Genomic DNA, 26,594 nt, shown 5'->3' with positions numbered 1-26,594 from the left:
CTACACTCTAATTGGACACTGGATGATAGGTCGCAGAAATAACAGAGACGAGTCCAGTTTAGTTTAGCAATCTGAGAGTGAGCAGATTTACTAACTTTTGTATTTGCAACAAAGGTTAACTTCACAATTCTCTGTAGACGTATTTATACCAGGTATACAAGGATGAGGTACTAAGCAGGCTAGATATAGCAGTATTGACTTGATGACACTCTGACTTCAACGCTCTCTGTCTCTCTTATTTTCCTGAAAATTGATTTACTAGACAATTTCTCCACTAGTGGATTTAGATTAAACAATTAAGTTAGATTTGATGAAGCAGAGGGACAAGTGGCTGTATTGCTAATCCTGGCTTTAACTTCACTGGGTAGCTCTAACTCATTGTCAGATGAAGATGTACCTCCGAAAAGGACCTTCTATGTCTGTGCTGCGGGATGCCAAAGGAGTGGGTTGTTCACCACACTCTACCTCGGGTAACAATAACTCGCTGAACTACTCCTCCTTTTCGACCATGGAACTGCAACCTCTTCTTACTCACTCCTGGCTGAGTCTGACTAACTGCCCTGTGTCACTTTTATAACCTCTCTCACTTCCCGCACTTTCTGGACTCCTCCTGCATAGGGATTTATATAGCTGCTTCCTCGTCCTTGGGCTCTGCACCAGTAAGATTAAACCTGACTGTTAGCCAATGAGAGACCAGCTGACATCAAGCTTGAGCTCTACACTTAGAGAAGAAGGGGAGACACAGGGTCTCTCCCACAGACGGCACCTTCTGGATCCAGGGTCGGCATACAGACAGGTGAGACAGGATAAGTGTGCGTGATTGTTCTGTAGGACCCGTTGGGCAACTACACTAATATCTTTAATACTATGCGCGAGAATCCCACTAGTCAAAAACAAAACCATTGACATCAATGGTTTTGTTTCGTCACAGCCGCTAAACATAAAGTCACATTCATCTCTTCAAGCCCTAAATATCTATGGTGGAACTAATAGACATGTTTGCGTCAGCACTTGGGTGTTCAAGTTACGATTTTAAAACACACCATATTTTTGCTAAAATTTGCTAATTTTCACTCCTTTCACTATTCTAAAAAGTGGTTGAAATCCCATTTTCTTCCTTAAGGCTGAATGCAGACGGCCAGGTCAGACTCCGACTGTGAGATTCTCGCAGCGGGATGTGACCCTGTGCACCTGCAGTGACCTCCGGCTTACCTGTCCGGCGTCTTCACTCTGCGCTGTGGATGTTCCGGCTGGCTGGCGCACAGCCGCACATACGCAATGTAGAACCGGCAATGACGCGGCCGTGTGCGCCTCTGCAAGGCTCGCACTGAAATAGGACATGCCATGATTTCCACCCCGCGAGCGGAATATTGCAGTTGATTTCTGCATGTGGGCATGGAAATGCATTTTTCAACGCATATCCTATGGGCTGTATTTGCTGCGGGATCTGGAGCTCTGGATCCCACAGTGTAAATACACCTGTGTGCATCAGGCCTTAAGTGCTGACCTCTTTAATCCTGCTACTCCCGGCCCTGTCTCGCTCAGCTAACACAGTCTCAGACCCCTTGGAGAGCACCCTCTTAATAGGTTTGGCACAATTTACTGTCAAATGATTGTCGTTTAAGACCGGCATATGAAACGCCAATGTTAAAAAGTTGCCCCCTATGTTCAGTTAGGTAGAACTTGATAGGGACTGTAAAATTTCCCTCTGTTATGGTGGTCTGAAAAGGGCCTCATGCACAATGCTGTATTATGTATCACAATGCTTGCAAATGTGCAATACGCTGCGCTATTCCGTGAAAAAAAGAACACATCTGGATCTCATTAGTATTAACAGCCTTTTAAACCTTGGATTAAAGGGTGTGTTGCACGCGCGTGTGAACTGGCAATAAGTTGCGCTGAGGCGAGCGTATCTGCACATATGAAGCCGCAACTAACTGATACAAACAGATCTGTAAAGAAAACAGTTTTCATTTGTATCAGTTACACATCAATTATGACCAGTTGTTGATGGATCTGTTTGTTGTGTGAAATGTAGAGCTATTCTATTAGGCCCCCTGTCCACGGCAGTGATCTCGCCGGCAGTAAATCACGCCGTCTGAAGCTTTCCATAGCACTGCTATGGAAAGCTCCGGCCCGTGTCCACGAGCAGAGAATCATTGCGATTCTCCGCGTGCGGCCTGCAATTCGCAACATGCACTTAGCTGTGGGTTTTGGAGCGGCTTGGCCGCACGCTTTTCTGTTGCGACTGGCGCTTCCATAAAGGAAACTGCGGCCGCAATGGGAAAATGGCGAATCCGCGCTGCAGCGGATTTACCGGCCACAGCGGCTCTCCTGTATGTTAGAAATCCGCAACAACAATTCCGCAAGACATCCTTAATTCTGCAGCAGAAAGTGATTCCGTTGCAGAATTTAATGTTGCGGTTTTGAATTAAGGTTGTGCGGATTTTAACAGGTGCACAATTCAAGCCCCATAGGGATAACATTGTGACACAGAAATTGCGGACTAATTCTGTCCCGTGTGAAAGGTCCCTCAGTGTTTAGGTTTCTGTTCCATCCAAGGAGCAGAAAAAAGAAAAAAAATGATTTAGTAAAATCCCCATTGATATTATTAGGACTGATTTTATTTAATTTTGCTTTCATTCTGTCTGGTTTGCATGCTCCGAGTTTCCCCTATTTTCGCGGTCAGCCTATCTATCAGATTAGGCTGACAAGCCGAGATTCGTCTGCGGCTCCTGCTCCCGGGCGGCGGCGGGATACCGCAACGCCGGTGGACAGGCGGCCCTAGAGAAATCCGTTAAATGGAATACAAACCAAATAGCCTCTGTGTGTGTCCGTTCACCATTTAGTACAATGTAAAAAAAAAAATGGAAAGGTCCATTTCTTCCAGCTTCCATGTTTTTGGCTGAAAGGAAAACTCCTGCAGGTCAGTCTTTTTTTTTCGCCTCAAAGTCAGAAACCAGACAGAATGAAAGCAAAATTAAATAAAATCAGCGCGGATTCGCCAGCCGTAGCATGTCCATTTTTTTTCCATTGCGGACGCGCTCTCCTTTATGTGAGCGCCAGCCACAACGGAAAAGCGTGCGGCCAAGCCGCTCCAAAACCCACAGCTAAGTGCCGTGGGTTTTGAAGTAGCACTTTCTGGGTTGAAATCTTGCAATTTTTTGCTGTGGCCAGACCACGAGATTTCCGCCGGGTGGGAAACCAGCCTTAAGAGGATCCTTAGTTTTTAATCATTTTATGTTGTTATATGGCTACTACTTAAAAAAAGATAACGTGATATTTTATCTAACTCATTTCCACAGACTTCTTCGATCCGCTGTTTGACGTCTTCTGGGAATCCGTCATATTTCCATACTCTCAATTATAATTGTCTCCCAGGATTTTTCTATATTGGCATTTATTCATCAATCAGTTTAATTTATCACATTTCATTTTTAAGCAGCCCAAGATAGAAAAGAAGTTCTCATGAGAACGGCAGCAATTATAAGTATCTCCAGCACCAATGATTCATTTACATTTCAAATTGAAATGAAGACATTCGAAGTTTGTTGAATCACATCTTCCATATCATGAGTAAATTCAGTTGTAGCTCCCCTGTAGCTGTACTTTTAATGTGTGAGGAAAATATATAAGGAACAGAAAGCTGTCACATGTAACATCATTGTCAACATAGTATACTTGTAAGGCATCCTCCATTGGGATACTTTTGATTTTAAACCAATTTCTGCATTACAAACAATCACTGAAAACAGCCATATACTTACTGACACAGGAGGGCAAACGTGCACCAACCTCAGCAAGCAGGCAGCCATATGCCAAATGAGGGAGCCAATTACACCTGTGAAGGACACTGATGAGACAGCCACTCACACAACCTCCAGGGGCGCTGGCTGCTTGGTGTATACTCCTGCACAGTGTAGATACAAAGTGCCAGACCTTCTGATACATGTAGTGCACCCTGAGCCAAAATCTAACTAATACCTTGCATTTAGTATGTATTATTCACATGCAGTGCGGCTTTAAACGCCTGGGGAGTCCAGGGCGGCAGTACCAATGTGGTTCACTTTTTAAGATGCAGGGCAGCCCGCCCAACTATTATGGCGTCATTAATAGGTTGCTTGTTTGCATGGTGCACTACATGTATCAGAATGGTCTGACACTTTGTATCTACTCTGTGCAGGAGTATACACCAAACAGCTACCCCCACCCCCACCCCACCCCATATATAGGAGATTGTGTGAGTGGCTGTCTCATCGGTGTCCTATCCTGCATTTAGTTGCTATGCCGATATCCATACTTTTCCAGATTTTGTCCATGTTCAGCATTTTGCTTCGCCCCAATGCTATCCTACATTTTATCTCCATATCATAAATTCACCAGCCTGGTTTTAGCCAAGGAAGATGAAGTCTCGCACGCATTCTATGGCCTTATTGTCAATTTCGATTTGAATTCGGCCATTTTTTTGCAGCTGTCATAATTTTAGTCTTCTTTAAATTCAGGTAGAGGCCCATTTTTTCATTTTCAGTTTTAATCTTCCATATCAGCTGCTTCAGACCTGCTTCTGTTTCTGCAAGCAGAGTTGTGTCATCCGCATAATGGAGATTGTTGATGTTTCTTCCACCTATTTTCACCCCGACTCCCAATTCGTCTAGGTCCATTTTCCGCATGATCACTTCCACATATAAGTTAAACAAGGGTGAAAGGATGCAGCTCTGTCAGACGCCTCTGCCAATCCCAAACCAATCTGTGTCCCCATACTGTGTTCTCACAGTGGCTTCTTTATTGATATAAAGTGATTTTATCAGCCTAACTAGATGTGCCGATACGCCCAGCTCTTGTAGGGCCGCCATAGCTTGTCATGGTCGACACAGTCAAAGGCCTTGATGTAGTCGATGAAGCATATGTAGATATTTTTTTGGTATTCTCAAGCTTTTTCCATGGTCCATCACAGGTTTGCAATATGGTTGTGGGTGCCGCGTCCTCACTGGAATCCTGCCTTCACATCAGGGAGTGCCACTTCAACTACTGATCACAGTCTTTCCTGTATAATTTTGAGAAGGATTTTGCTTGCATGTGGAGTGAAGGCTATTGTTCGGTAGTTGGAGCAATTCTGGGAGTCACCTTTCTTTGCTAGAGGGATGATCTTTTCCTGTCCTGTGGCCATTGTGTGGATGCCCATACTGCCTATAACACCGCTGTGATGGTTTTCACTGATACTAGCAGCAATAGATCTTCTGGTATGTTATCTATGCCCAGTGCTTTATTTTTGGCTAGTTGTTTCATTGCCATAACCCCTTCTAACTCCATAATGGAGGGCTCCAAGTCCACAGGCTCCACCTCATGCAATGGTCCAGGTATATGGTTGCAGGCATATAGTTCCTCTGAGTATTCCCTTGATTCTCTGTTTGTCATTCAGTTCCTTCCCATTTTTGCCTTTGATTGTGCTGTTGCGTGCCAAGAATAGTTTTCGGGCCATCTTGACCTGTGAGAATAGGCCTCACATATGGCCTTTCATGGCTTCTGCTTCGAGCTGTTTGCAACGCTCATTCCAGTCCATTTCGTTATCTTTCCTTGCCGCTCGCTGAAAATCGGCATTTAGTTGCCCAACTTTGTCTCTGTTGCCGACCGTCTGTGCTGCTTTTCTTTTATCAGCTATCCTGAGGGTTTGCTCGGACAACCAATAGCATCATTTTTCCTGCTTCTTATAGGTGAGGTGCTTACTGGCTGTTTCCATAACTGTGGACTGTATATTGTGCCATAGTTCCTCTGGATACCTTTCTGATGTGTCAAGCATTTCATATCGGTTTGCTACCTTAATAGTGTATGATTTGGGGATTTTAGAGATGTCGATTTTTCTCAGTGGAGGGTCTTTCTTAATGCTACAAAATTTGATCTTGATCTTAGCTGCAAGGAGCTCATAATCAGTGCTGCAGTCGGCGGCAGGAAAGGTTTTTATTGCAATGACTGAACTTCACCAGTGATGATTACACAGGATGTAATCAATCTGATTTTGATGGAGGCCATTGGGAAATTTCCACGTGTACAGTTGGTGTCTGGGTTACATAAATCATGAGTTTTCTATCCTGAGCCGATGTTCTTGGCAGAACTGTACCAGGCGATCAGCAGCTTCATTTCTTTCACCAAGCCAAAATCTTCCTGTGATGGTTGTTTCTGGTTGGCTACTTATACATAGGCATAGCTTATTATAATAATTTTTTTTATCATTGGTCAATTTCTACGCAGAATTTTTACCAGGTCACACCCTGCCTGCATGTTAGCTAGTTAGTCTTGAGTTAACTACTAGAGATGAGCGAACACCAAAATGTTCGGGTGTTCGTTATTCGGAACGAACTTCCCGTGATGCTCGAGGGTTCGTTTCGAACAACGAACCCCATTGAAGTCAATGGGCGACCAGAACATTTTTGTATTTCGCCGATGCTCGCTAAGGTTTTCATGTGTGAAAATCTGGGCAATTCAGGAAAGTGAGGGGAATGACACAGTGACGGATAGGGCAGGCGAGGGGCTACGTGTTGGGCTGCATCTCAAGTTCACAGGTTCCACTATTAAGCCACAATACCGGCAAGAGTGGGCCCCCCCCCCCCCTCCCAACAACTTTTACTTCTGAAAAGCCCTCATTAGCATGGCATACCTTTGCTAAGCACCACACTACCTCCAACAAAGCACAATCACTGCCTGCATGACACTCCACTGACACTTCTCCTGGGTTACATGCTGCCCAACCGCCCCCCCTCCCCCCCCACAGCGCACACCAAAGTGTCCCTGGGCAGCCTTCAGCTGCCCTCATGCCACGCCACACTCATGTCTATTTAGAAGTGCGTCTGCCATGACGAGGGACCGCAGGCACACACTGCAGAGGTTGGCACGGCTAGGCAGCGACCCTCTTTAAAAGTGGCGGAGCAATAGCCCACAATGCTGTACAGAAGCAATGAGAAATAGAATCCTGTGCCACCGCCATCAGGAGCTGCACACGTGGGCATAGCAATGGGGAACCTATGTGCCACACACTATTCATTCTGTCAAGGTGTCTGCATGCCCCAGTCAGACCGGGCTTTTTAATTCATAGACACAGGCAGGTACAACTCCCTATTGTGAAGTCCCTGTCGACCCACAGCATGGGTGGCTCCCTGGAACCGGCGGTACACAGAAATATCCCATTGCATTGCCCAACACAGCTGAGGTAGTAATGTCGTGCTTAATGCAGGTGGGCTTCGGCCCACACTGCATGCCCCAGTCTGACTGGGGTTCTTTATAAGTGTACAGATGTAGTAAAAACTCCGTGTGCACCTACAGCATGGGTGGGTGCCAGGAAGCCACCGGCGGTACATAGAAATATCCCATTGCATTGCCCAACACAGCTGAGGTAGTAATGTTGTGCTTAACCCTTTCCAATCCAATTTGTATATGGTTTTCCTAGGGGGCTTACTCTTTTTCTGCCGTTATACAATGGCGCTATATGCTGGCTAAAGCCAGTACTGCATGAGCTGACACGTAGGATAGGCTCCGACAGCAGAGAGGCTGGCAATATACAGTAAGAGAACCCCGACGGACGTCTACCAACAACGGAGCTGTACAGCCTTAAACCCTAATGTCTTCACAGGTCACACAGTGGACTGGAAAGGGTTAATGCAGGTGGGTTTCGGCCCACACTGCATGCCCCAGTCAGACTGGGGTTCTTTACAAGTGGACACATGTAGGTTAAACTCCCTGTGGACCCACTGCCTGGGTGGGTGCCAGGAAGCCACCGGCGGTACATAGAAATATCCCATTGCATTGCCCAACACAGCTGAGGTAGTAATGTCATGCGTAATACAGGTGGGCTTCGGCCCACACTGCATGCCCCAGTCAGACGGGTTCTTTAGAAGTGTACAGATGTATTAAAAACTCAGTGTGCACCTACAGCATGGGTGGCTCCCTGGAACCCACCGGCGGTACACAAAAATATCCCATTGCATTGCCCAACACAGCTGAGGTAGTAATGTCGTGCTTAATGCAGGTGGGCTTCGGCCCACACTGCATGCCCCAGTCAGACTGGGGTTCTTTACAAGTGGACACATGTAGGTTAAACTCCCTGTGGACCCACTGCCTGGGTGGGTGCCAGGAAGCCACCGGCGGTACATAGAAATATCCCATTGCATTGCCCAACACAGCTGAGGTAGTAATGTCGTGCGTAATACAGGTGGGCTTCGGCCCACACTGCATGCCCCAGTCAGACGGGTTCTTTAGAAGTGTACAGATGTATTAAAAACTCAGTGTGCACCTACAGCATGGGTGGCTCCCTGGAACCCACCGGCGGTACATAAAAATATCCCATTGCATTGCCCAACACAGCTGAGGTAACGTCAGCTGTAATGCAGGTGGGCTAAAAATTAATTTGATTACACTGTAGGCGAGGGCCCACAAAAATTGCTGTATCAACAGTACTAATGTACATCCCAAAAATTGGCCATGGCCAGCCAAGAGGGCAGGTGAAACCCATTAATCGCTTTGGTTAATGTGGCTTAAGTGGTAACTAGGCCTGGAGGCAGCCCAGTGTAACGAAAAATTGGTTCAAGTTAAAGTTCCAATGCTTTTAAGCGCATTGAAACTTATAAAAATTGTTCTGAAAAATTATTTGAGTGAGCCTTGTGGCCCTAAGAAAAATTGCCCGTTCAGCGTGATTACGTGAGGTTTCAGGAGGAGGAGCAGGAGGAATATTAGACACAGATTGATGAAGCAGAAATGTCCCCGTTTTGGATGGTGAGAGAGAACGTAGCTTCCATCCGCGGGTGCAGCCTACGTATTGCTTACGTATCGCTGCTGTCCGCTGGTGGAGAACAGAAGTCTGGGGAAATCCAGCCTTTGTTCATCTTGATGAGTGTTAGCCTGTCGGCACTGTCGGTTGACAAGCGGCTACGCTTATCTGTGATGATTCCCCCAGCCGCACTAAACACCCTCTCCGACAACACGCTAGCCGCAGGACAAGCAAGCACCTCCAGGGCATACAGCGCTAGTTCAGGCCACATGTCCAGCTTCGACACCCAGTAGTTGTAGGGGGCAGAGGCGTCACCAAGGATGGTCGTGCGATCCGCTACGTACTCCCTCACCATCCTTTTACAGTGCTCCCGCCGACTCAGCCGTGACTGGGGAGCGGTGACACAGTCTTGGTGGGGAGCCATAAAGCTGGCCAGGCCCTTAAAGACTGTTGCACTGCCTGGGATGTACATGCTGCTCGATCTACGCACATCCCCTGCTACCTTGCCCTCGGTACTGCGCCTTCTGCCACTAGCGCTGTCGGCTGGGAATTTTACCATCAGCTTGTCCGCAAGGGTCCTGTGGTATAGCAACACTCTCGAACCCCTTTCCTCTTCGGGAATCAGAGTGGGCAGGTTCTCCTTATACCGTGGATTGAGCAGTGTGTACACCCAGTAATCCGTAGTGGCCAGAATGCGTGCAACGCGAGGGTCACGAGAAAGGCATCCTAACATGAAGTCAGCCATGTGTGCCAGGGTACCTGTACGCAACACATGGCTGTCTTCACTAGGAAGATCACTTTCAGGATCCTCCTCCTCCTCCTCCTCCTCCTCCTCAGGCCATACACGCTGAAAGGATGACAGGCAATCAGCCGGTGTACCGTCAGCAGCGGGCCAAGCTGTCTCTTCCCCCTCCTCCTCATCCTCCTCATGCTCCTCCTCCTCCTCCTGTACGCGCTGAGAAATAGACAGGAGGGTGCCCTGACTATCCAGCGGCATACTGTCTTCCCCCGCCCCCGTTTCCGAGCGCAAAGCAGCTGCCTTTATGGTTTGCAGGGAATTTCTCAAGATGCATAGCAGAGGAATGGTGACGCTAATGATTGTAGCATCGCCGCTCACCACCTGGGTAGACTCCTCAAAATTACCAAGGACATGGCAGATGTCTGCCAACCAGGCCCACTCTTCTGAAAGGAATTGAGGAGGCTGACTCCCACTGCGCCGCCCATGTTGGAGTTGGTATTCGACTATAGCTCTACGTTGTTCATAGAGCCTGGCCAACATGTGGAGCGTAGAGTTCCACCGTGTGGGCACGTCGCACAGCAGTCGGTGCACTGGCAGCTTAAAGTGATGTTGCAGGGTGCGCAGGGTGGCAGCGTCCGTGTGGGACTTGCGGAAATGTGCGCAGAGCCGGCGCGCCTTTACGAGCAGGTCTGACAAGCGTGGGTAGCTTTTCAGAAAGCGCTGAACCACCAAATTAAAGACGTGGGCCAGGCATGGCACGTGCGTGAGGCTGCCAAGCTGCAGAGCCGCCACCAGGTTACGCCCGTTGTCACACACGACCATGCCCGGTTGGAGGCTCAGCGGCGCAAGCCAGCGGTCGGTCTGCTCTGTCAGACCCTGCAGCAGTTCGTGGGCCGTGTGCCTCTTATCGACTAAGCTGAGTAGTTTCAGCACGGCCTGCTGACGCTTGCCCACCGCTGTGCTGCCACACCGCGCGACACCGACTGCTGGCGACATGCTGCTGCTAACACATCTTGATTGCGAGACAGAGGAGGAGGAGGAGGAGGAGGGTGCTTTAGTGGAGGAAGCATACACCTCCGCAGATACCACCACCGAGCTGGGGCCCGCAATTCTGGGGGTGGGTAGGACGTGAGCGGTCCCAGGCTCTGACTCTGTCCCAGCCTCCACTAAATTCACCCAATGTGCCGTCAGGGAGATGTAGTGGCCCTGCCCGCCTGTGCTTGTCCACGTGTCCGTAGTTAAGTGGACCGTGGCAGTAACCGCGTTGGTGAGGGCGCGCACAATGTTGCGGGAGACGTGGTCGTGCAGGGCTGGGACGGCACATCGGGAAAAGTAGTGGCGACTGGGAACTGAGTAGCGCGGGGCCGCCGCCTCCATGATACTTTTGAAGGACTCAGTTTCGAACACTTCGAAAGCTCGAACACTTGCGCAAGCGACGGCTGAACGGTGCGCTGAACTACACTGCTGGATGGGGCCGAGGACAGCGGAGATGAGGGTGTGGGTGCAGGCCATGAGGCGGTAGTGCCTGTGTCCTGAGAGGGGGGTTTCATCTCAGTGGCAGGTTGGGGCACAGGGGGAGAGGCAGGGGTGCAAACCGAAGGCGGTGAACGGCCTTCGTCCCACCTTGTGGGGTGCTTGGCCATCATATGTCTGCGCATGGTGGTGGTGGTGAGGCTGTTGGTGTTGGCTCCCCGGCTGAGCTTTGCGCAACAAAGGTTGCACACCACTGTTCGTCGGTCGTCAGGCGTCTCTGTGAAAAACTGCCAGACCTTAGAGCACCTCGGCCTCTGCAGGGTGGCATGGCGCGAGGGGGCGCTTTGGGAAACACTTGGTGGATTATTCGGTCTGGCCCTGCCTCTACCCCTGGCCCTGGCCACCGCACTGCCTCTTGCAACCTGCCCTGCTGATGCCCTTGACTCCCCCTCTGAAGACCTGTCCTCCTGAGTAAGCGTTGCACACCAGGTGGGGTCAGTCACCTCATCGTCCTGCTGCTCTTCCTCCGAATCCTCTGTGCGCTGCTCCCTTGGACTTACTGCCCTTACTACTACCTCACTGCAAGACAACTGTGTCTGATCGTCATCGTCCTCCTCACCCACAGAAAGTTGTTGAGACAGTTGGCGGAAGTCCCCAGCCTCTTCCCTCGGACCCCGGGAACTTTCGAATGGTTGGGCATCAGTGACGATAAACTCCTCTGGTGGGAGAGGAACCGCTGCTGCCCAATCTAAGCAGGGGCCCGAGAACAGTTCCTGGGAGTGTTCCCGCTCCTGAGCAGGTGTCATTGTAGTGGAGTGAGGAGGCTGGGAGGAAGGAGGAGCAGCAGACAGAGGATTCGGATTTGCAGCAGTGGACGGCGCAGAACTGCGTGTTGACGATAGGTTGCTCGAAGCACTTTCTGCCATCCAGGACAGGACCTGCTCACACTGCTCATTTTCTAATAACCGTCTCCCGCGTGGACCCATTAATTGGGCGATGAATGTGGGGACGCCAGAAACGTGCCTCTCTCCTAATCGCGCAGCAGTCGGCTGCGACACACCGGGATCAGGAGCTCGGCCTGTGCCCACACCCTGACTTGGCCCTCCGCGTCCTCGGCCGCGTCCACGTCCTCTAGGCCTACCCCTACCCCTCAGCATGCTGTATTACCAGTGATTTGATTTCACAGGCAGGAAACAAATTGGCGCAAGACTGCAGGCCAAATATAATTTTTTCCCTTTTTGGAAAACGAAAGGCCCCACTGCCTCTAGTGAATGAATAATCTAAGTTTAATAACTGTGCTGTGTCCCTGCTAATGTGTCACAGAACGTGAGGGTAGCAGAGTTATTATAACTCTGGCAGAGCAGGTATTTTTTTTCCCAATTAAGGAAAGCAAATGGCGAAGCCAGCAGTAAAGCGTAGCTGGGTGCGTATGATTTAGCAATGTTTTTCACGCAGCTCACACGTGTCCACCGCCCGTAAGGACGGACAGAGGCTGGACAAATAGATTTGTTTCCACTTGTTTTTCCACCAAAAGGCAGCACTGCGTATATTCAATGAACATGAGAAGTTTAATAACTGTGCTGTGTCCCTGCTAATGTGTCACAGAACGGGAGGGTAGCAGAGTTATTATAACTCTGGCAGAGCAGGTATTTTTTTTCCCAATTAAGGAAAGCAAATGGCGAAGCCAGCAGTAAAGCGTAGCTGGGTGCGTATGATTTAGCAATGTTTTTCACGCAGCTCACACGTGTCCACCGCCCGTAAGGACGGACAGAGGCTGGACAAATAGATTTGTTTCCACTTGTTTTTCCACCAAAAGGCAGCACTGCGTATATTCAATGAACATGAGAAGTTTAATAACTGTGCTGTGTCCCTGCTAATGTGTCACAGAACGTGAGGGTAGCAGAGTTATTATAACTCTGGCAGAGCAGGTATTTTTTTTCCCAATTAAGGAAAGCAAATGGCGAAGCCAGCAGTAAAGCGTAGCTGGGTGCGTATGATTTAGCAATGTTTTTCACGTAGCTCACACGTGTCCACCGCCCGTAAGGACGGACAGAGGCTGGACAAATAGATTTGTTTCCACTTGTTTTTCCACCAAAAGGCAGCACTGCGTATATTCAATGAACATGAGAAGTTTAATAACTGTGCTGTGTCCCTGCTAATGTGTCACAGAACGTGAGGGTAGCAGAGTTATTATAACTCTGGCAGAGCAGGTATTTTTTTCCCAATTAAGGAAAGCAAATGGCGAAGCCAGCAGTAAAGCGTAGCTGGGTGCGTATGATTTAGCAATGTTTTTCACGCAGCTCACACATGTCCACCGCCCGTAAGGACGGACAGAGGCTGGACAAATAGATTTGTTTCCACTTGTTTTTCCACCAAAAGGCAGCACTGCGTATATTCAATGAACATGAGAAGTTTAATAACTGTGCTGTGTCCCTGCTAATGTGTCACAGAACGGGAGGGTAGCAGAGTTATTATAACTCTGGCAGAGCAGGTATTTTTTTTCCCAATTAAGGAAAGCAAATGGCGAAGCCAGCAGTAAAGCGTAGCTGGGTGCGTATGATTTAGCAATGTTTTTCACGCAGCTCACACGTGTCCACCGCCCGTAAGGACGGACAGAGGCTGGACAAATAGATTTGTTTCCACTTGTTTTTCCACCAAAAGGCAGCACTGCGTATATTCAATGAACATGAGAAGTTTAATAACTGTGCTGTGTCCCTGCTAATGTGTCACAGAACGTGAGGGTAGCAGAGTTATTATAACTCTGGCAGAGCAGGTATTTTTTTTCCCAATTAAGGAAAGCAAATGGCGAAGCCAGCAGTAAAGCGTAGCTGGGTGCGTATGATTTAGCAATGTTTTTCACGCAGCTCACACGTCTCCACCGCCCGTAAGGACGGACAGAGGCTGGACAAATAGATTTGTTTCCACTTGTTTTTCCACCAAAAGGCAGCACTGCGTATATTCAATGAACATGAGAAGTGTAATAACTGTGCTGTGTCCCTGCTAATGTGTCACAGAACGTGAGGGTAGCAGAGTTATTATAACTCTGGCAGAGCAGGTATTTTTTTTCCCAATTAAGGAAAGCAAATGGCGAAGCCAGCAGTAAAGCGTAGCTGGGTGCGTATGATTTAGCAATGTTTTTCACGTAGCTCACACGTGTCCACCGCCCGTAAGGACGGACAGAGGCTGGACAAATAGATTTGTTTCCACTTGTTTTTCCACCAAAAGGCAGCACTGCGTATATTCAATGAACATGAGAAGTTTAATAACTGTGCTGTGTCCCTGCTAATGTGTCACAGAACGTGAGGGTAGCAGAGTTATTATAACTCTGGCAGAGCAGGTATTTTTTTTCCCAATTAAGGAAAGCAAATGGCGAAGCCAGCAGTAAAGCGTAGCTGGGTGCGTATGATTTAGCAATGTTTTTCACGCAGCTCACACGTGTCCACCGCCCGTAAGGACGGACAGAGGCTGGACAAATAGATTTGTTTCCACTTGTTTTTCCACCAAAAGGCAGCACTGCGTATATTCAATGAACATGAGAAGTTTAATAACTGTGCTGTGTCCCTGCTAATGTGTCACAGAACGTGAGGGTAGCAGAGTTATTATAACTCTGGCAGAGCAGGTATTTTTTTTCCCAATTAAGGAAAGCAAATGGCGAAGCCAGCAGTAAAGCGTAGCTGGGTGCGTATGATTTAGCAATGTTTTTCACGCAGCTCACACGTGTCCACCGCCCGTAAGGACGGACAGAGGCTGGACAAATAGATTTGTTTCCACTTGTTTTTCCACCAAAAGGCAGCACTGCGTATATTCAATGAACATGAGAAGTTTAATAACTGTGCTGTGTCCCTGCTAATGTGTCACAGAACGTGAGGGTAGCAGAGTTATTATAACTCTGGCAGAGCAGGTATTTTTTTTCCCAATTAAGGAAAGCAAATGGCGAAGCCAGCAGTAAAGCGTAGCTGGGTGCGTATGATTTAGCAATGTTTTTCACGCAGCTCACACGTGTCCACCGCCCGTAAGGACGGACAGAGGCTGGACAAATAGATTTGTTTCCACTTGTTTTTCCACCAAAAGGCAGCACTGCGTATATTCAATGAACATGAGAAGTGTAATAACTGTGCTGTGTCCCTGCTAATGTGTCACAGAACGTGAGGGTAGCAGAGTTATTATAACTCTGGCAGAGCAGGTATTTTTTTTCCCAATTAAGGAAAGCAAATGGCGAAGCCAGCAGTAAAGCGTAGCTGGGTGCGTATGATTTAGCAATGTTTTTCACGTAGCTCACACGTGTCCACCGCCCGTAAGGACGGACAGAGGCTGGACAAATAGATTTGTTTCCACTTGTTTTTCCACCAAAAGGCAGCACTGCGTATATTCAATGAACATGAGAAGTTTAATAACTGTGCTGTGTCCCTGCTAATGTGTCACAGAACGTGAGGGTAGCAGAGTTATTATAACTCTGGCAGAGCAGGTATTTTTTTTCCCAATTAAGGAAAGCAAATGGCGAAGCCAGCAGTAAAGCGTAGCTGGGTGCGTATGATTTAGCAATGTTTTTCACGCAGCTCACACGTGTCCACCGCCCGTAAGGACGGACAGAGGCTGGACAAATAGATTTGTTTCCACTTGTTTTTCCACCAAAAGGCAGCACTGCGTATATTCAATGAACATGAGAAGTTTAATAACTGTGCTGTGTCCCTGCTAATGTGTCACAGAACGTGAGGGTAGCAGAGTTATTATAACTCTGGCAGAGCAGGTATTTTTTTTCCCAATTAAGGAAAGCAAATGGCGAAGCCAGCAGTAAAGCGTAGCTGGGTGCGTATGATTTAGCAATGTTTTTCACGCAGCTCACACGTCTCCACCGCCCGTAAGGACGGACAGAGGCTGGACAAATAGATTTGTTTCCACTTGTTTTTCCACCAAAAGGCAGCACTGCGTATATTCAATGAACATGAGAAGTTTAATAACTGTGCTGTGTCCCTGCTAATGTGTCACAGAACGTGAGGGTAGCAGAGTTATTATAACTCTGGCAGAGCAGGTATTTTTTTTCCCAATTAAGGAAAGCAAATGGCGAAGCCAGCAGTAAAGCGTAGCTGGGTGCGTATGATTTAGCAATGTTTTTCACGCAGCTCACACGTGTCCACCGCCCGTAAGGACGGACAGAGGCTGGACAAATAGATTTGTTTCCACTTGTTTTTCCACCAAAAGGCAGCACTGCGTATATTCTATGAATAATAACTGTGTTGTGGCCCTGCCTATACAATTCTTTCCCTGCAGTATCAATGGAGGGTGGAATGCTCTGCAGAGGCGATTTTGAGAAGCCCAAAAAAAATGCAGCACAGCTAACAGCAGCCTGGACAGTACTGCACACGGATAAATATGGCCCTAGAAAGGACCGTTGAGGTTCTTGAAGGCTACACTCACTCCTAACACTCTCCCTGCCTATGCAGCACTTCTGTCCCTAATGCCAGGTGCAACGCTCTGCAGAGCCGATTTTGAGAAGAAAAAAAATGCCACTGCTAACAGCAGCCAACACACAGCTATCAGTGGCCCTATTAAGGACCTTTGGGGGGTCTTGAAGCCTACACTAACTACCAATTCTTTCCCTACAGCAGCTCCGGTATAAACAGCACTGTCCCTCATCTAACTCACACCGCATCTGAGGCGAGCCGCGGGAGGGGCCGACTTTTATATTAGGCGAACACCTGATCTCGCCAGCCACTCACAGCAGGGGGGTGGTATAGGGCTTAAACGTTGCAGGGGGAAGTTGTAATGCCTTCCCTGTCTTTCAATTGGCCAGAAAAGCGCGCTAACGTCTCAGGGAAGGAAGTGAAAGTAACCAGAACACCGCATGGTGTTCGTTACGAATAACGAACATCCCGAACACCCTAATATTCGCACGAATATCAAGCTCGGACGAACGCATTCGCTCATCTCTATTAACTACCTTTGGTGTCGTTATTTGTTGAAAAGAAATAATTTTATATATATATATATATATATACACATACATACCTACATACATACACAAACACACACACAACTTTTCAAATTCAAAAACTTATATTTGGCAGTGTTTGGCAATTATTAGTCAGTTAAGGCTTACTTGAAGGATGTAAATTCATATGTGTTTTATATATATAGAAATACATTGATCTATGCATTATGAGCTATACACAGCTTATAATACATATGTAAGCTATACATATAACTATATAGAGAGAGAGAAAGAGAGGCATACGTATCAATCTATATAAAAATAGAATAAATCTATTGTATAAAACAGCTTAATTATTCATATTTTCTTGAATGAAGTACAGTTTCTGCTCCCTCGTCCTTCACCCCAGCCCCCCTTTCTTGCTGGGGATAAGAGGGGTGGTTCAGCTGCAGTTTATCGTTTTGTAGGAGAACTTGGTGGATTCCTCTCTTTGTTAGCCAACCCTTCTGGGTATATGCTTTAGGAGATACAGAACAAAGTATAGAAAACATAATAAGATTCATAAAAAAACATAAACATAAAAAGACTCATAATAAGACAAAGGCAAGATGGTGTATAAGAGAACATTATGGCTTCTCTCACAGATAGTATCTTGCAGTACACATGAGAAGGTACAGCCCAGTTGACATTGGAACAAAAGGAGATTCCAAGATGACAGATCAGTGCGGTTACCAAAGAGCACTGCATACTTCAGGAGTCATTGGAGATTCATACAAATTGAGATTTCTATTCTCCCCGTCATTGATTGGGAGCAAGTTTGTGACATGAAGAGTTAGGTTGCTGCAAGAGTCTGGAGGGATGGTGATGCAGGGGAGTACAGTGTTCTGTGAGCTGGGCTTCAGGTGCCAGTCCTGATACAGATACATGCACAGGTGGAGCTCCAGCAGAGCCCAGGGTTCAGAGTGCAAGCAGAGAGGGAGCGACATAAGGGTACCAAACATCCACATCAGTCCACTTTGCTAGAATCAAAGATCATTGCACAGTTATTCCCAGTAAAGATACCACCACTAATGAGTTTGCCCTTTATCGGCATTGTAACTTTTATGACTATGCTTCACTGTGTTCTGTCCTCCCTATGAGTGGAGCATAAGTAGACAGGCAGATAACCTTCCCTGCAACACAATGACGATGGAGCAATGTCCGCTTTCAACTTTATTGCAAGGTAGAGGTAAAACTGTAGAACAAAGAAAATGATGCACTTAGCAATGTACACTAACATAGCAGTACATAGAATACATTACATACATGTGAGAAGACAGGAAGCATGTAATACAGCCATGAGGGATGATAAGTGTGCATGCGCATACACTAGGACACATGCTATGCTATCTGAATAACACACATAGGACTAGAAACTATAGAAGTGGTATAATCATGGAACTGGAAACATATATACACAGGATGCTAAGAGTAGGACATCAGGTAGAAGTTCAGACATACCGACGATGCCACTGTGAGCCTGGATAATAAAGGTTTGCAGAGGGTCTCTAGAGCAGTCCAGACATGGAGGGAATGTGCCAGAAAATGGCTACTGTGGGCTGAGCTGATGATGTCACTGAGGTCATGGGTAAAAGGTACGGCACCTCTCAGAGGACAAAATACACTGAGGCTCAGTATATGAATGCACACTAGATGGAGCCCTAACAGAAAGTCCATCTAATAATGCCAGAAATAAAGCAATATCATATACCTTATACAGTACAGACAATTTTACTGAACAGAGACTGCCAAAGGCATGACACTCCCCGTCTGGTAACCCAAGGTTACCACATTAAGACCTCTTCGTTGTGAGTAATAAAATTAGTTCTGTAACAGGTCTGAAGAAGAGTTTAGGCTCATTTTGTTTGCACAATTTGACTTCCACCTTTCTGACTTTCCCGTCTTCACTAGGAAAAACCTTGGTTGTGAGTCCCATAGGCCATTCGTTTCTTTTTGACTGAGAGTCCTTGACAAGAACAACATTGCCAACTTCCATGTTGGGTTTACTGGAATGCCACTTATTCCTAGTCTGTAAAGTTGAGATGTATTGTTTCCTCCACTTTTCCCAAAACACATTTGCCAAGCTTTGTACCCGTCTCCATTGACACTTGTACAAGTCTTTAGAATCAAACTCACCAGCAGGAGCTGTAATTGCATCGAACTTTTGCGTGAGTAGAGTAGAAGGAGTTAGCAAAGGAGGGTCATCTGGATCTCTGGATATTGGCATTAATGGTCTCGCATTTATGATAGCTACTACTTCAGCCATAAGAGTTGTGAGGGTCTCATGGGTGAGTCTTGAAGTGCCCTCGTGGAGGAATATCGAATCAAGGATCCTACGTGCTATGCCGATCATACGCTCCCATGAGCCGCCCATGTGAGAAGAATGTGGAGGGTTAAATGACCATGTGCAACCTTGGTTCGCAAGATATCTTCTTACATGGTCGCTGTCAATGTTTGAGGGAATATTCAACTCTTTACACGCTCCAATGAAATTGGTACCTCTATCAGAACGGATTTGCTTGACTGGACCTCTTATAGAAATGAAGCGTCTTAATGCATTTATGAAGCTGGATGTGTCCAAAGACTCAATAACTTCTATGTGCACTGCCCTGATGCTCATACAAGTGAATAGGACAGCCCAGCGTTTGCTGTTTGCTTCGCCTCCTCTAGTGCGCCACGTGGTGACGGACCATGGGCCAAACACGTCGAGCCCAACATTTGTGAACGCTGGTTCAGTGCTGAGTCGGTCAGCAGGGAGGCTAGCCATTTTCTGCGACTGAAACGTACCACGGAGTTTCCGGCATGTAACACATCTGAAAATGACATTACTCACAAGTCTTTTGGCTCCAACTATCCAAAATCCAGCTGTACATAGAGCTCCCTCAGTGAACAAACGTCCCTGGTGTTTAGTCTGTTCATGGTAATGCCGCACAAGTAGAGACGCAACATGATCGTTAGGGAGTATTACAGGATGGCACTCGTTACTATCAAGCTGTGCATTTGAGACACGTCCTCCAACTCTCAACAGTCCATTAGCATCTATATATGGGTCAAGTTTCCTGAGGGAACTATCTTTAGGCACATTCTTTTGATTTTGGAGTGATTCTAGTTCTCTTGCGTAAATCTCTTGTTGCACACAATGGATGACAACGTCCTTGGCCTGTGTAAGTTCATCCACTGTATAGCCCTTTGGACAGCGGTGCCAACCTCTGCAATGACTTGATCTTGCTGGCGTGGCTCTGAAGGTTCTGGCGATATGAATTAAGCAACTTACAGCGCGGTTTAGTGACTTCCAAGTTGAGAACCTGTTAAAACGTTTAGATCCCAGCTGTTTGCTAGAAAGTGTCGTAATGAGCGTGGAAACTTGAGGGCGAACCTCTGCATCGGAATCTGGGTCTAGCAGTTCATAGGTGCTTTTCTTGTGAGTATCCAGTACTGGTTTATAAAGGAAAGTTGGCCCTGTGAGCCATGTGGTATCTTTAAGGAGTGGTGCTGGTACAGCTCTTGTAGCATGATCTGCTGGGTTGTGATCAGTCGGTACATAGTGCCACTGAGTAGGTTTTGATGACTTTCTAATCCTGTGGACTCTGTTATGCACATACACATAGAATCTCCTAGACTCATTGTAAATGTAGCCCAACACTACTTTGCTATCTGTATGAAATTCTGTGTCATCAAGTGTCATATCTATTTCTGTCACAATGAGTTCAGCTAGTTCTACTGCCAGAACGGCAGCACAAAGCTCCAGCCTCGGTATGGTAGGCTCAGGAGATGGTGCCAGTTTTGCCTTTCCAATCACAAACCCAATATGTGTCTGGCCCTTAATGTCAATCGTTTTGAGGTAGGCAACTGCAGCAATTGCTTTCACTGAGGCATCACAAAATACACACAGCTCTTTAGACTTGACCTCTGCAATAGGTACGTGTGCATACGGCCTAGGAACGTGTAGGTCGGATAATGCTACCAGGGAGTCTCTCCACTTTACCCACAATGTCTCCTTCTCTGGGGAAAGTGGGGAGTCCCAATCGCATGTATCTGCAGTCAAATCTCTGAGCAGCATCTTACCTTGAATGGTCACGGGAGCTGCAAACCCAAGCGGGTCGTAGATGCTGTTGATCGTAGATAGGACACCGCGTCGTGTGAATGGTTTTGGCCTTTGATCCACCTGAAAGGTAAAGGTGTCGTTGTTGAGGTCCCAGTTGAGCCCTAGGCTGCGCTGCAAGGGTATTGTGGCCGTTGCCAAGTCTAGATCCTTCAGGTCATTGGCGTGATCTTGAGTGGGAAAGGCTTTCATGACAGCCTTGCTGTTTGAAGCTATCTTATGGAGTTTGAGGTTCGAACAAGCAAGCATACTTTGGGTTCTTTTGAGTAGGTCGATTGCTGCATCTGGTGATGGAAGTGATTTCAGGCCATCGTCCACATAAAAGTCTCTTTCTACAAACTGCCTGACATCTTGTCCATATTCTTCTTCACCTTCTCGGGCAGACCTTTTGAGTCCATAGATGGCGACTGCAGGAGATGGGCTGTTGCCAAAAACATGTACTTTCATTCGGTATTCCATTATGTCTTTGGTTTGGTCGTTGTCTTTAAACCAGAAGAATCTCAAGAAGTTCCTATGTTCTTCTTTCACTAGAAAACAATGAAACATCTGCTGTATGTCGGCAACAATGGAAATTAATCCTTTACGGAACCTAATGAGCACTCCTAATAGTGTGTTATTGAGGTCTGGTCCGGTCATGAGAGCATCATTGAGGGAGACTCCTTCATACTGTGAACTGGAGTCAAATACTACCCGGATCTGTCCTGGCTTCTTAGGGTGGTAGACACCAAAGATTGGCAGGTACCAGTGTTCCTCCTTTTCTCTTAGAGGTGGAGCAACTTCCGCATGACCGTTTCCAAATATCTTCCCCATGAATGTGAAGAAATGTTCACTCATATCTGGCCTTCTTAGAAGGTTGCGTCTGAGTGAGAAAAAGCGCTTCAGTGCTTGATCTCTGTTGTCGGGGAGATGGCGTCTCTGAGTTTTGAAAGGAAGTGGTGCCACCCAATTGTTTGCTTCATCTTTGAAAAAGCCTTGTTCCATTATGTCCAAGAAGGCTTCGTCTTCAATAGAGGGGGCGATTTTGTGGTCGTCCTTTGTCCTCTGGAACACTGTGCACCCTAAGTGGTCTCTGTCTTCGTCACAGAAATGGGTCCCGATTTCCGTAGAGTCAGAGTATGAAATACTGCTAGGTGTGTCTCTTATAAGGAACCTGTTAGGACAAGGCTGGAAGAAGGATGGACGTCCATTTTCCAGTGTATTAGTGCAATAGGAGTTTACCGTGGATGGTTTGTGGACATTTCCTAGGCAGACGTCACCTACAATGACCCATCCTAGGTCTAGTTTCTGTGCAAATGGAGAATTGTGAGGGCCATTTACCTGTTTTCTGACCTTGTGGACTCTTATGATGTCCCTTTCAAGCAGAAGCACTATTTGAGCCTTAGGATCTAAGGCAGGGATGAGATGGGCCATGGTCTTCAAGTGCTTATGTGGTAATGCTGCTTCAGGCGTTGGAATCTCCTCTCTGTTGTTTGGAATTTGATTACATTCTATCAGTTTAGGTAGAGGCAGGGATGTTTCACCATCCATGGATTCTATTTGAAAACCAGTAGCTCTTCTTCCGGCTTCTTCAGTCACACCTGTGCAAGTCTTAAGTGAATATGGAGAGCTATGTCCTTCAATGTCGAAGATGTCGAAGAAAGTAGAGCTGGCAAGGGACCTGTTGCTTTGATCGTCAAGAATGGTATACAACCTTACAGCCATTTCTTTGTGTCCAATTGGATAAACTTTAACAAGACAAATCTTAGAGCAGGATTTACCTTTGAGGCCCTCTCCACAGACTTGGGTACACTGGGGTGACACTTCAGGAAGTACTGTGACTTTCTCCTCCCCGCCATGCTCTGTAGCCTGGTCTGAAGGCGTGAGAGTCCATGGAGCGGGCTCAGGATGTAAGGCCGTGGTATGCTCCTTACTATGACATTCTGAACACTCGATGTTTGCTGTACAGTCCTTCGCCCTATGAGATGTTGAGGCACAACACTTGTAGCAAATCTGGTTTTCCTTGAGAAAGGCTTTCCGGTCCTTAAGAGTTTTTTCCCTGAATCCTCTACATTTCTGCAATGGGTGAGGCTTCTTATGTAGAGGGCAGTCTTTGCAAGGGTCTCTTGTTGAGGGATGCACAGCAGATATGCTGGTTTTGTGTACTGCAACAGGTGTAGCTTTCAGGTTACGAAGTGAAGCAGGTTTGTTAGTTCTGATGTAAGTGGTTTCAAATGTTGAGAAGTCAAAACTTGGGTCGTTCCTAGTCTTTGATTGTTGGCTTATGAAATCCACAAAAAAGGAGAATGGAGGGAATGAGACGTTGTGCTGTTGTTTGTACTTGGAGCCTTGAGTAATCCACTTTTCTTGTAGACTGTAAGGTAATTTCTGTACAATGGGGTTGACACCACGTGCTGTGTCTAAAAATGCGAGACCTTGCAAGTCTCCCTCACCTTTAGCAACTTCGAGTTCCATCAGCAGGTCACTTAATTCTCTCAGCTTCTGAAATCCTTTATTGGGAATCTTAGGAAAATCCTCAATCCTTTTGAAGAGTGCATTTTCTATCACTTCTGGTGAGCCATAACACTCCTCCAGTCTTTCCCATATCATTTTTAGTCCTCTGCTTGGGTAGTTAATGTTGATGTCTCTAATTCGCTTTGCATGTTCTGCTGACTCGTTGCCTAACCATTTGACTAGGAGGTCAACTTCTTCACTTACAGACAGGTCGAGATCTTTGATCATATTTCTGAATGACGAACGCCATGCTCTATAGCCTTCAGGTCTGTCATTAAACTTTGTGAGTCCTTTAGTTATTAGCTCACGTCGTGCAAAGAATTTGACGAGGTCTGTCATACCTTGATCTCTGCATGGTAGATCTGAAGGTAAGTTGCTTTGTGCAGGTCCTATTGAGTTACAGCGATTCTTTGACATGCTGCTATGATAATAGTCACAGTCTAAAGGTTCATTCTTATTGGTGGCGACCGTGGTACTCCAAACATTTGTTGGTTCAAGCTTAGGTTGTACTGAGGGCCGACTGAATATCAAACTGCTATCTAATTTGATGTTGGGCATTTGGTGTGCTGAGGTCACTTGCTGTGTTACCGGTTGCTGGCGGAGCTCTTTTTGGAGGTTTGACTCCTCTCCCGGATCTGAGCACGAGTCGTCACCCGAGTTGGCATGTAGCTGAACATAGTCTGAAGTACGCTGGAGATTGTCCTGGTGACCAGAACTGCGCCTAGACATGTTGCTGAATCTTTCACTTGCGTAGATCGCTGCTTCTTCCAAAGCCTCTGCTTCAGCCACAGCAGCTGCAGCTTCTTTCTCTACTGATAGTTTTTCCAGTGCTGCTTCCATGCGTGCTTTCTCTACTTTTAATTGCCTTTCTTGCTCAGCATAATGCACTCGCATTTTGGCGGCTTCCGCTTTTGCACGAGCAATGGCTACTGTAGAGCTACTCACTGACCCTTTTGAGCTTCTGGAGCTAGCTGAGATGTGAGACCTTGTCTCATACAGTCCAGTCTCTAACGTTGACATGGTGACGCTCCAGACGAGCTTGCGTGCTTACCGCTGTAGTGGGCGTCCTGTAGCAGTATCTCTGCGTATAGCACAAAACGTGGTTTAGTATCCTGCTGTCTAGACTGCTGGTGCCCTGTGTCCAGCCTGTGAGAAGTCCCTGTTTCTCTATCCAGCCTGCGAAGGGGCCGTCGTTTTACTGTTCTGTCCTCCCTATGAGTGGAGCATAAGTAGACAGGCAGATAACCTTCCCTGCAACACAATGACGATGGAGCAATGTCCGCTTTCAACTTTATTGCAAGGTAGAGGTAAAACTGTAGAACAAAGAAAATGATGCACTTAGCAATGTACACTAACATAGCAGTACATAGAATACATTACATACATGTGAGAAGACAGGAAGCATGTAATACAGCCATGAGGGATGATAAGTGTGCATGCGCATACACTAGGACACATGCTATGCTATCTGAATAACACACATAGGACTAGAAACTATAGAAGTGGTATAATCATGGAACTGGAAACATATATACACAGGATGCTAAGAGTAGGACATCAGGTAGAAGTTCAGACATACCGACGATGCCACTGTGAGCCTGGATAATAAAGGTTTGCAGAGGGTCTCTAGAGCAGTCCAGACATGGAGGGAATGTGCCAGAAAATGGCTACTGTGGGCTGAGCTGATGATGTCACTGAGGTCATGGGTAAAAGGTACGGCACCTCTCAGAGGACAAAATACACTGAGGCTCAGTATATGAATGCACACTAGATGGAGCCCTAACAGAAAGTCCATCTAATAATGCCAGAAATAAAGCAATATCATATACCTTATACAGTACAGACAATTTTACTGAACAGAGACTGCCAAAGGCATGACAGTGTGGGTGTTTTCCACATTCTGTATAGAACTACATTTCCAAGTTGCCTCACTCCTCTGTCATTCTTTGTGCTACAACCCTGGCATAGTTGGCTGAATCTGTCACAAGGCCCAGGCAAAAACATTGCAGGCATGTGATACTGGGTTGATCATCAAGACCTTGTGGAGGAGATGGCAGCACTGGAAGTTCTTAATACCATGTCAAAGAAAGAGGCAACTTCAAAAAAGGATGCCTAGGCAGAGGGGGAGGCCTTGGCAACTAAAGGAAACCTCCTAGAGAAGAAGCCATGGTAGTCAACTGTTGACCCTGGAAAAAACAGGGAGACATGGGCGCCAAAGTCTTAGGCACAGCGAGTCCAATTGAGTGTGATTTTTTTTGTTTAAATACCCCACTCTGTTCAAAGCGGGGATGCTTATGGAATCACTGCCCATACCCAATGTATTACGTATGGTCACCCTATCATATGCAGCCCAAACAAGTGTACAGGGCTCACACTGTGTACGTATGCAGAGAAATAGAGCATGCTGCGATTTATTTCTCCTGTGTATTGATACACGGTGAACACACACTAGTCTCTAATGCACATCATTAATTCTTCGAATTAGAAAATATTCGAGAGAAAAATCACAACAACTTGCTTTCAACAAATAGGTAACCTCTTCAATTTGTAGCATTTTCTGCAGAGCTAAACAACACTTCTGGCCCAAGACATTAAAGTGGTTGTCTCGCGCCGAATTTATATATTTTTTTCAATAGGCCCCCCGTTCGGGGCGAGACAAACCCAAAGGATGGGTTAAAAAAATATATATATATTACTTACCCGAATCCCCGCTCTGCGACGACTTCTTTCTTCCTTCTCCAAGATGGCCACCGGGATCTTCACCCACGATGCACCGCGGGTCTTCTCCCATGGTGCACCGTGGGCTCTGTGCGGTCCATTGCCGATTCCAGCCTCCTGATTGGCTGGAATCGGCACACGTGACGGGGCGGAGCTACGATGACGACGCGGGACCAGCTCTCCGGCACGAGCGGCCCCATTCACAAGGCAGAAGACCGGACTGCGCAAGCGCGTCTAAAAACGCCAGAAGACAGCGAATTTAGACGGATCCATGGCGACGGGGACGCTAGCAACGGAGCAGGTAAGTGAATAACTTCTGTATGGCTCATAATTAATGCACGATGTATAT

The 26,594-nt window shown here is 46.9% G+C and overlaps 2 protein-coding genes across 5 annotated transcripts in view; one reads left to right on the top strand and one right to left on the bottom strand.

Annotated features, from left to right (window-relative positions):
* ERICH6B (glutamate rich 6B) overlaps positions 1-26,594 on the top strand; it is a 209,361-nt gene that overhangs the window by 18,820 nt on the left and 163,947 nt on the right. The gene's annotated exons all lie outside the window — the stretch shown is intronic.
* LOC136581017 (uncharacterized) lies at positions 17,494-25,261 on the bottom strand. Of its 3 annotated transcripts, XR_010787041.1 has the most exons (3): positions 25,107-25,261; positions 24,579-24,840; positions 17,494-18,130 (listed from the first exon to the last, which is right to left on the bottom strand). XR_010787041.1 is itself a non-coding variant. In XM_066582002.1 (2 exons), exons 1-2 carry the CDS (start codon positions 22,016-22,018, stop codon positions 18,030-18,032), a joined length of 1,119 nt encoding a protein of 372 aa, XP_066438099.1. In that variant the 5' UTR covers positions 22,019-22,361; the 3' UTR covers positions 17,977-18,029. The 3 variants fall into 3 exon arrangements, 1 of the variants encoding a protein (XP_066438099.1); XR_010787042.1 differs by lacking the exons at positions 24,579-24,840; positions 25,107-25,261 and adding an exon at positions 18,397-18,551; XM_066582002.1 differs by lacking the exons at positions 24,579-24,840; positions 25,107-25,261 and adding an exon at positions 21,001-22,361 and having other exon boundaries at positions 17,977-18,130.

Source organism: Eleutherodactylus coqui, chromosome 1, assembly GCF_035609145.1.
Source record: "Eleutherodactylus coqui strain aEleCoq1 chromosome 1, aEleCoq1.hap1, whole genome shotgun sequence".
NCBI lineage: Eukaryota > Metazoa > Chordata > Amphibia > Anura > Eleutherodactylidae > Eleutherodactylus > Eleutherodactylus coqui.
Note: the sequence above shows the minus strand (reverse complement) of the source record. Positions and strands in the feature narration are given on the sequence as shown.

Bases quoted from the DNA above. Each gene is read 5' to 3' on its own strand.
- LOC136581017 (XM_066582002.1), bottom strand. From the start codon at position 22,018: ATGGAACAAGGCTTTTTCAAAGATGAAGCAAACAATTGGGTGGCACCA. The intron at 18,131-21,000 runs GTAAGATGCTGC...TTTGTTCTACAG, and splicing joins AGCTCCCGTGACCATTCAAG to TTTTACCTCTACCTTGCAAT.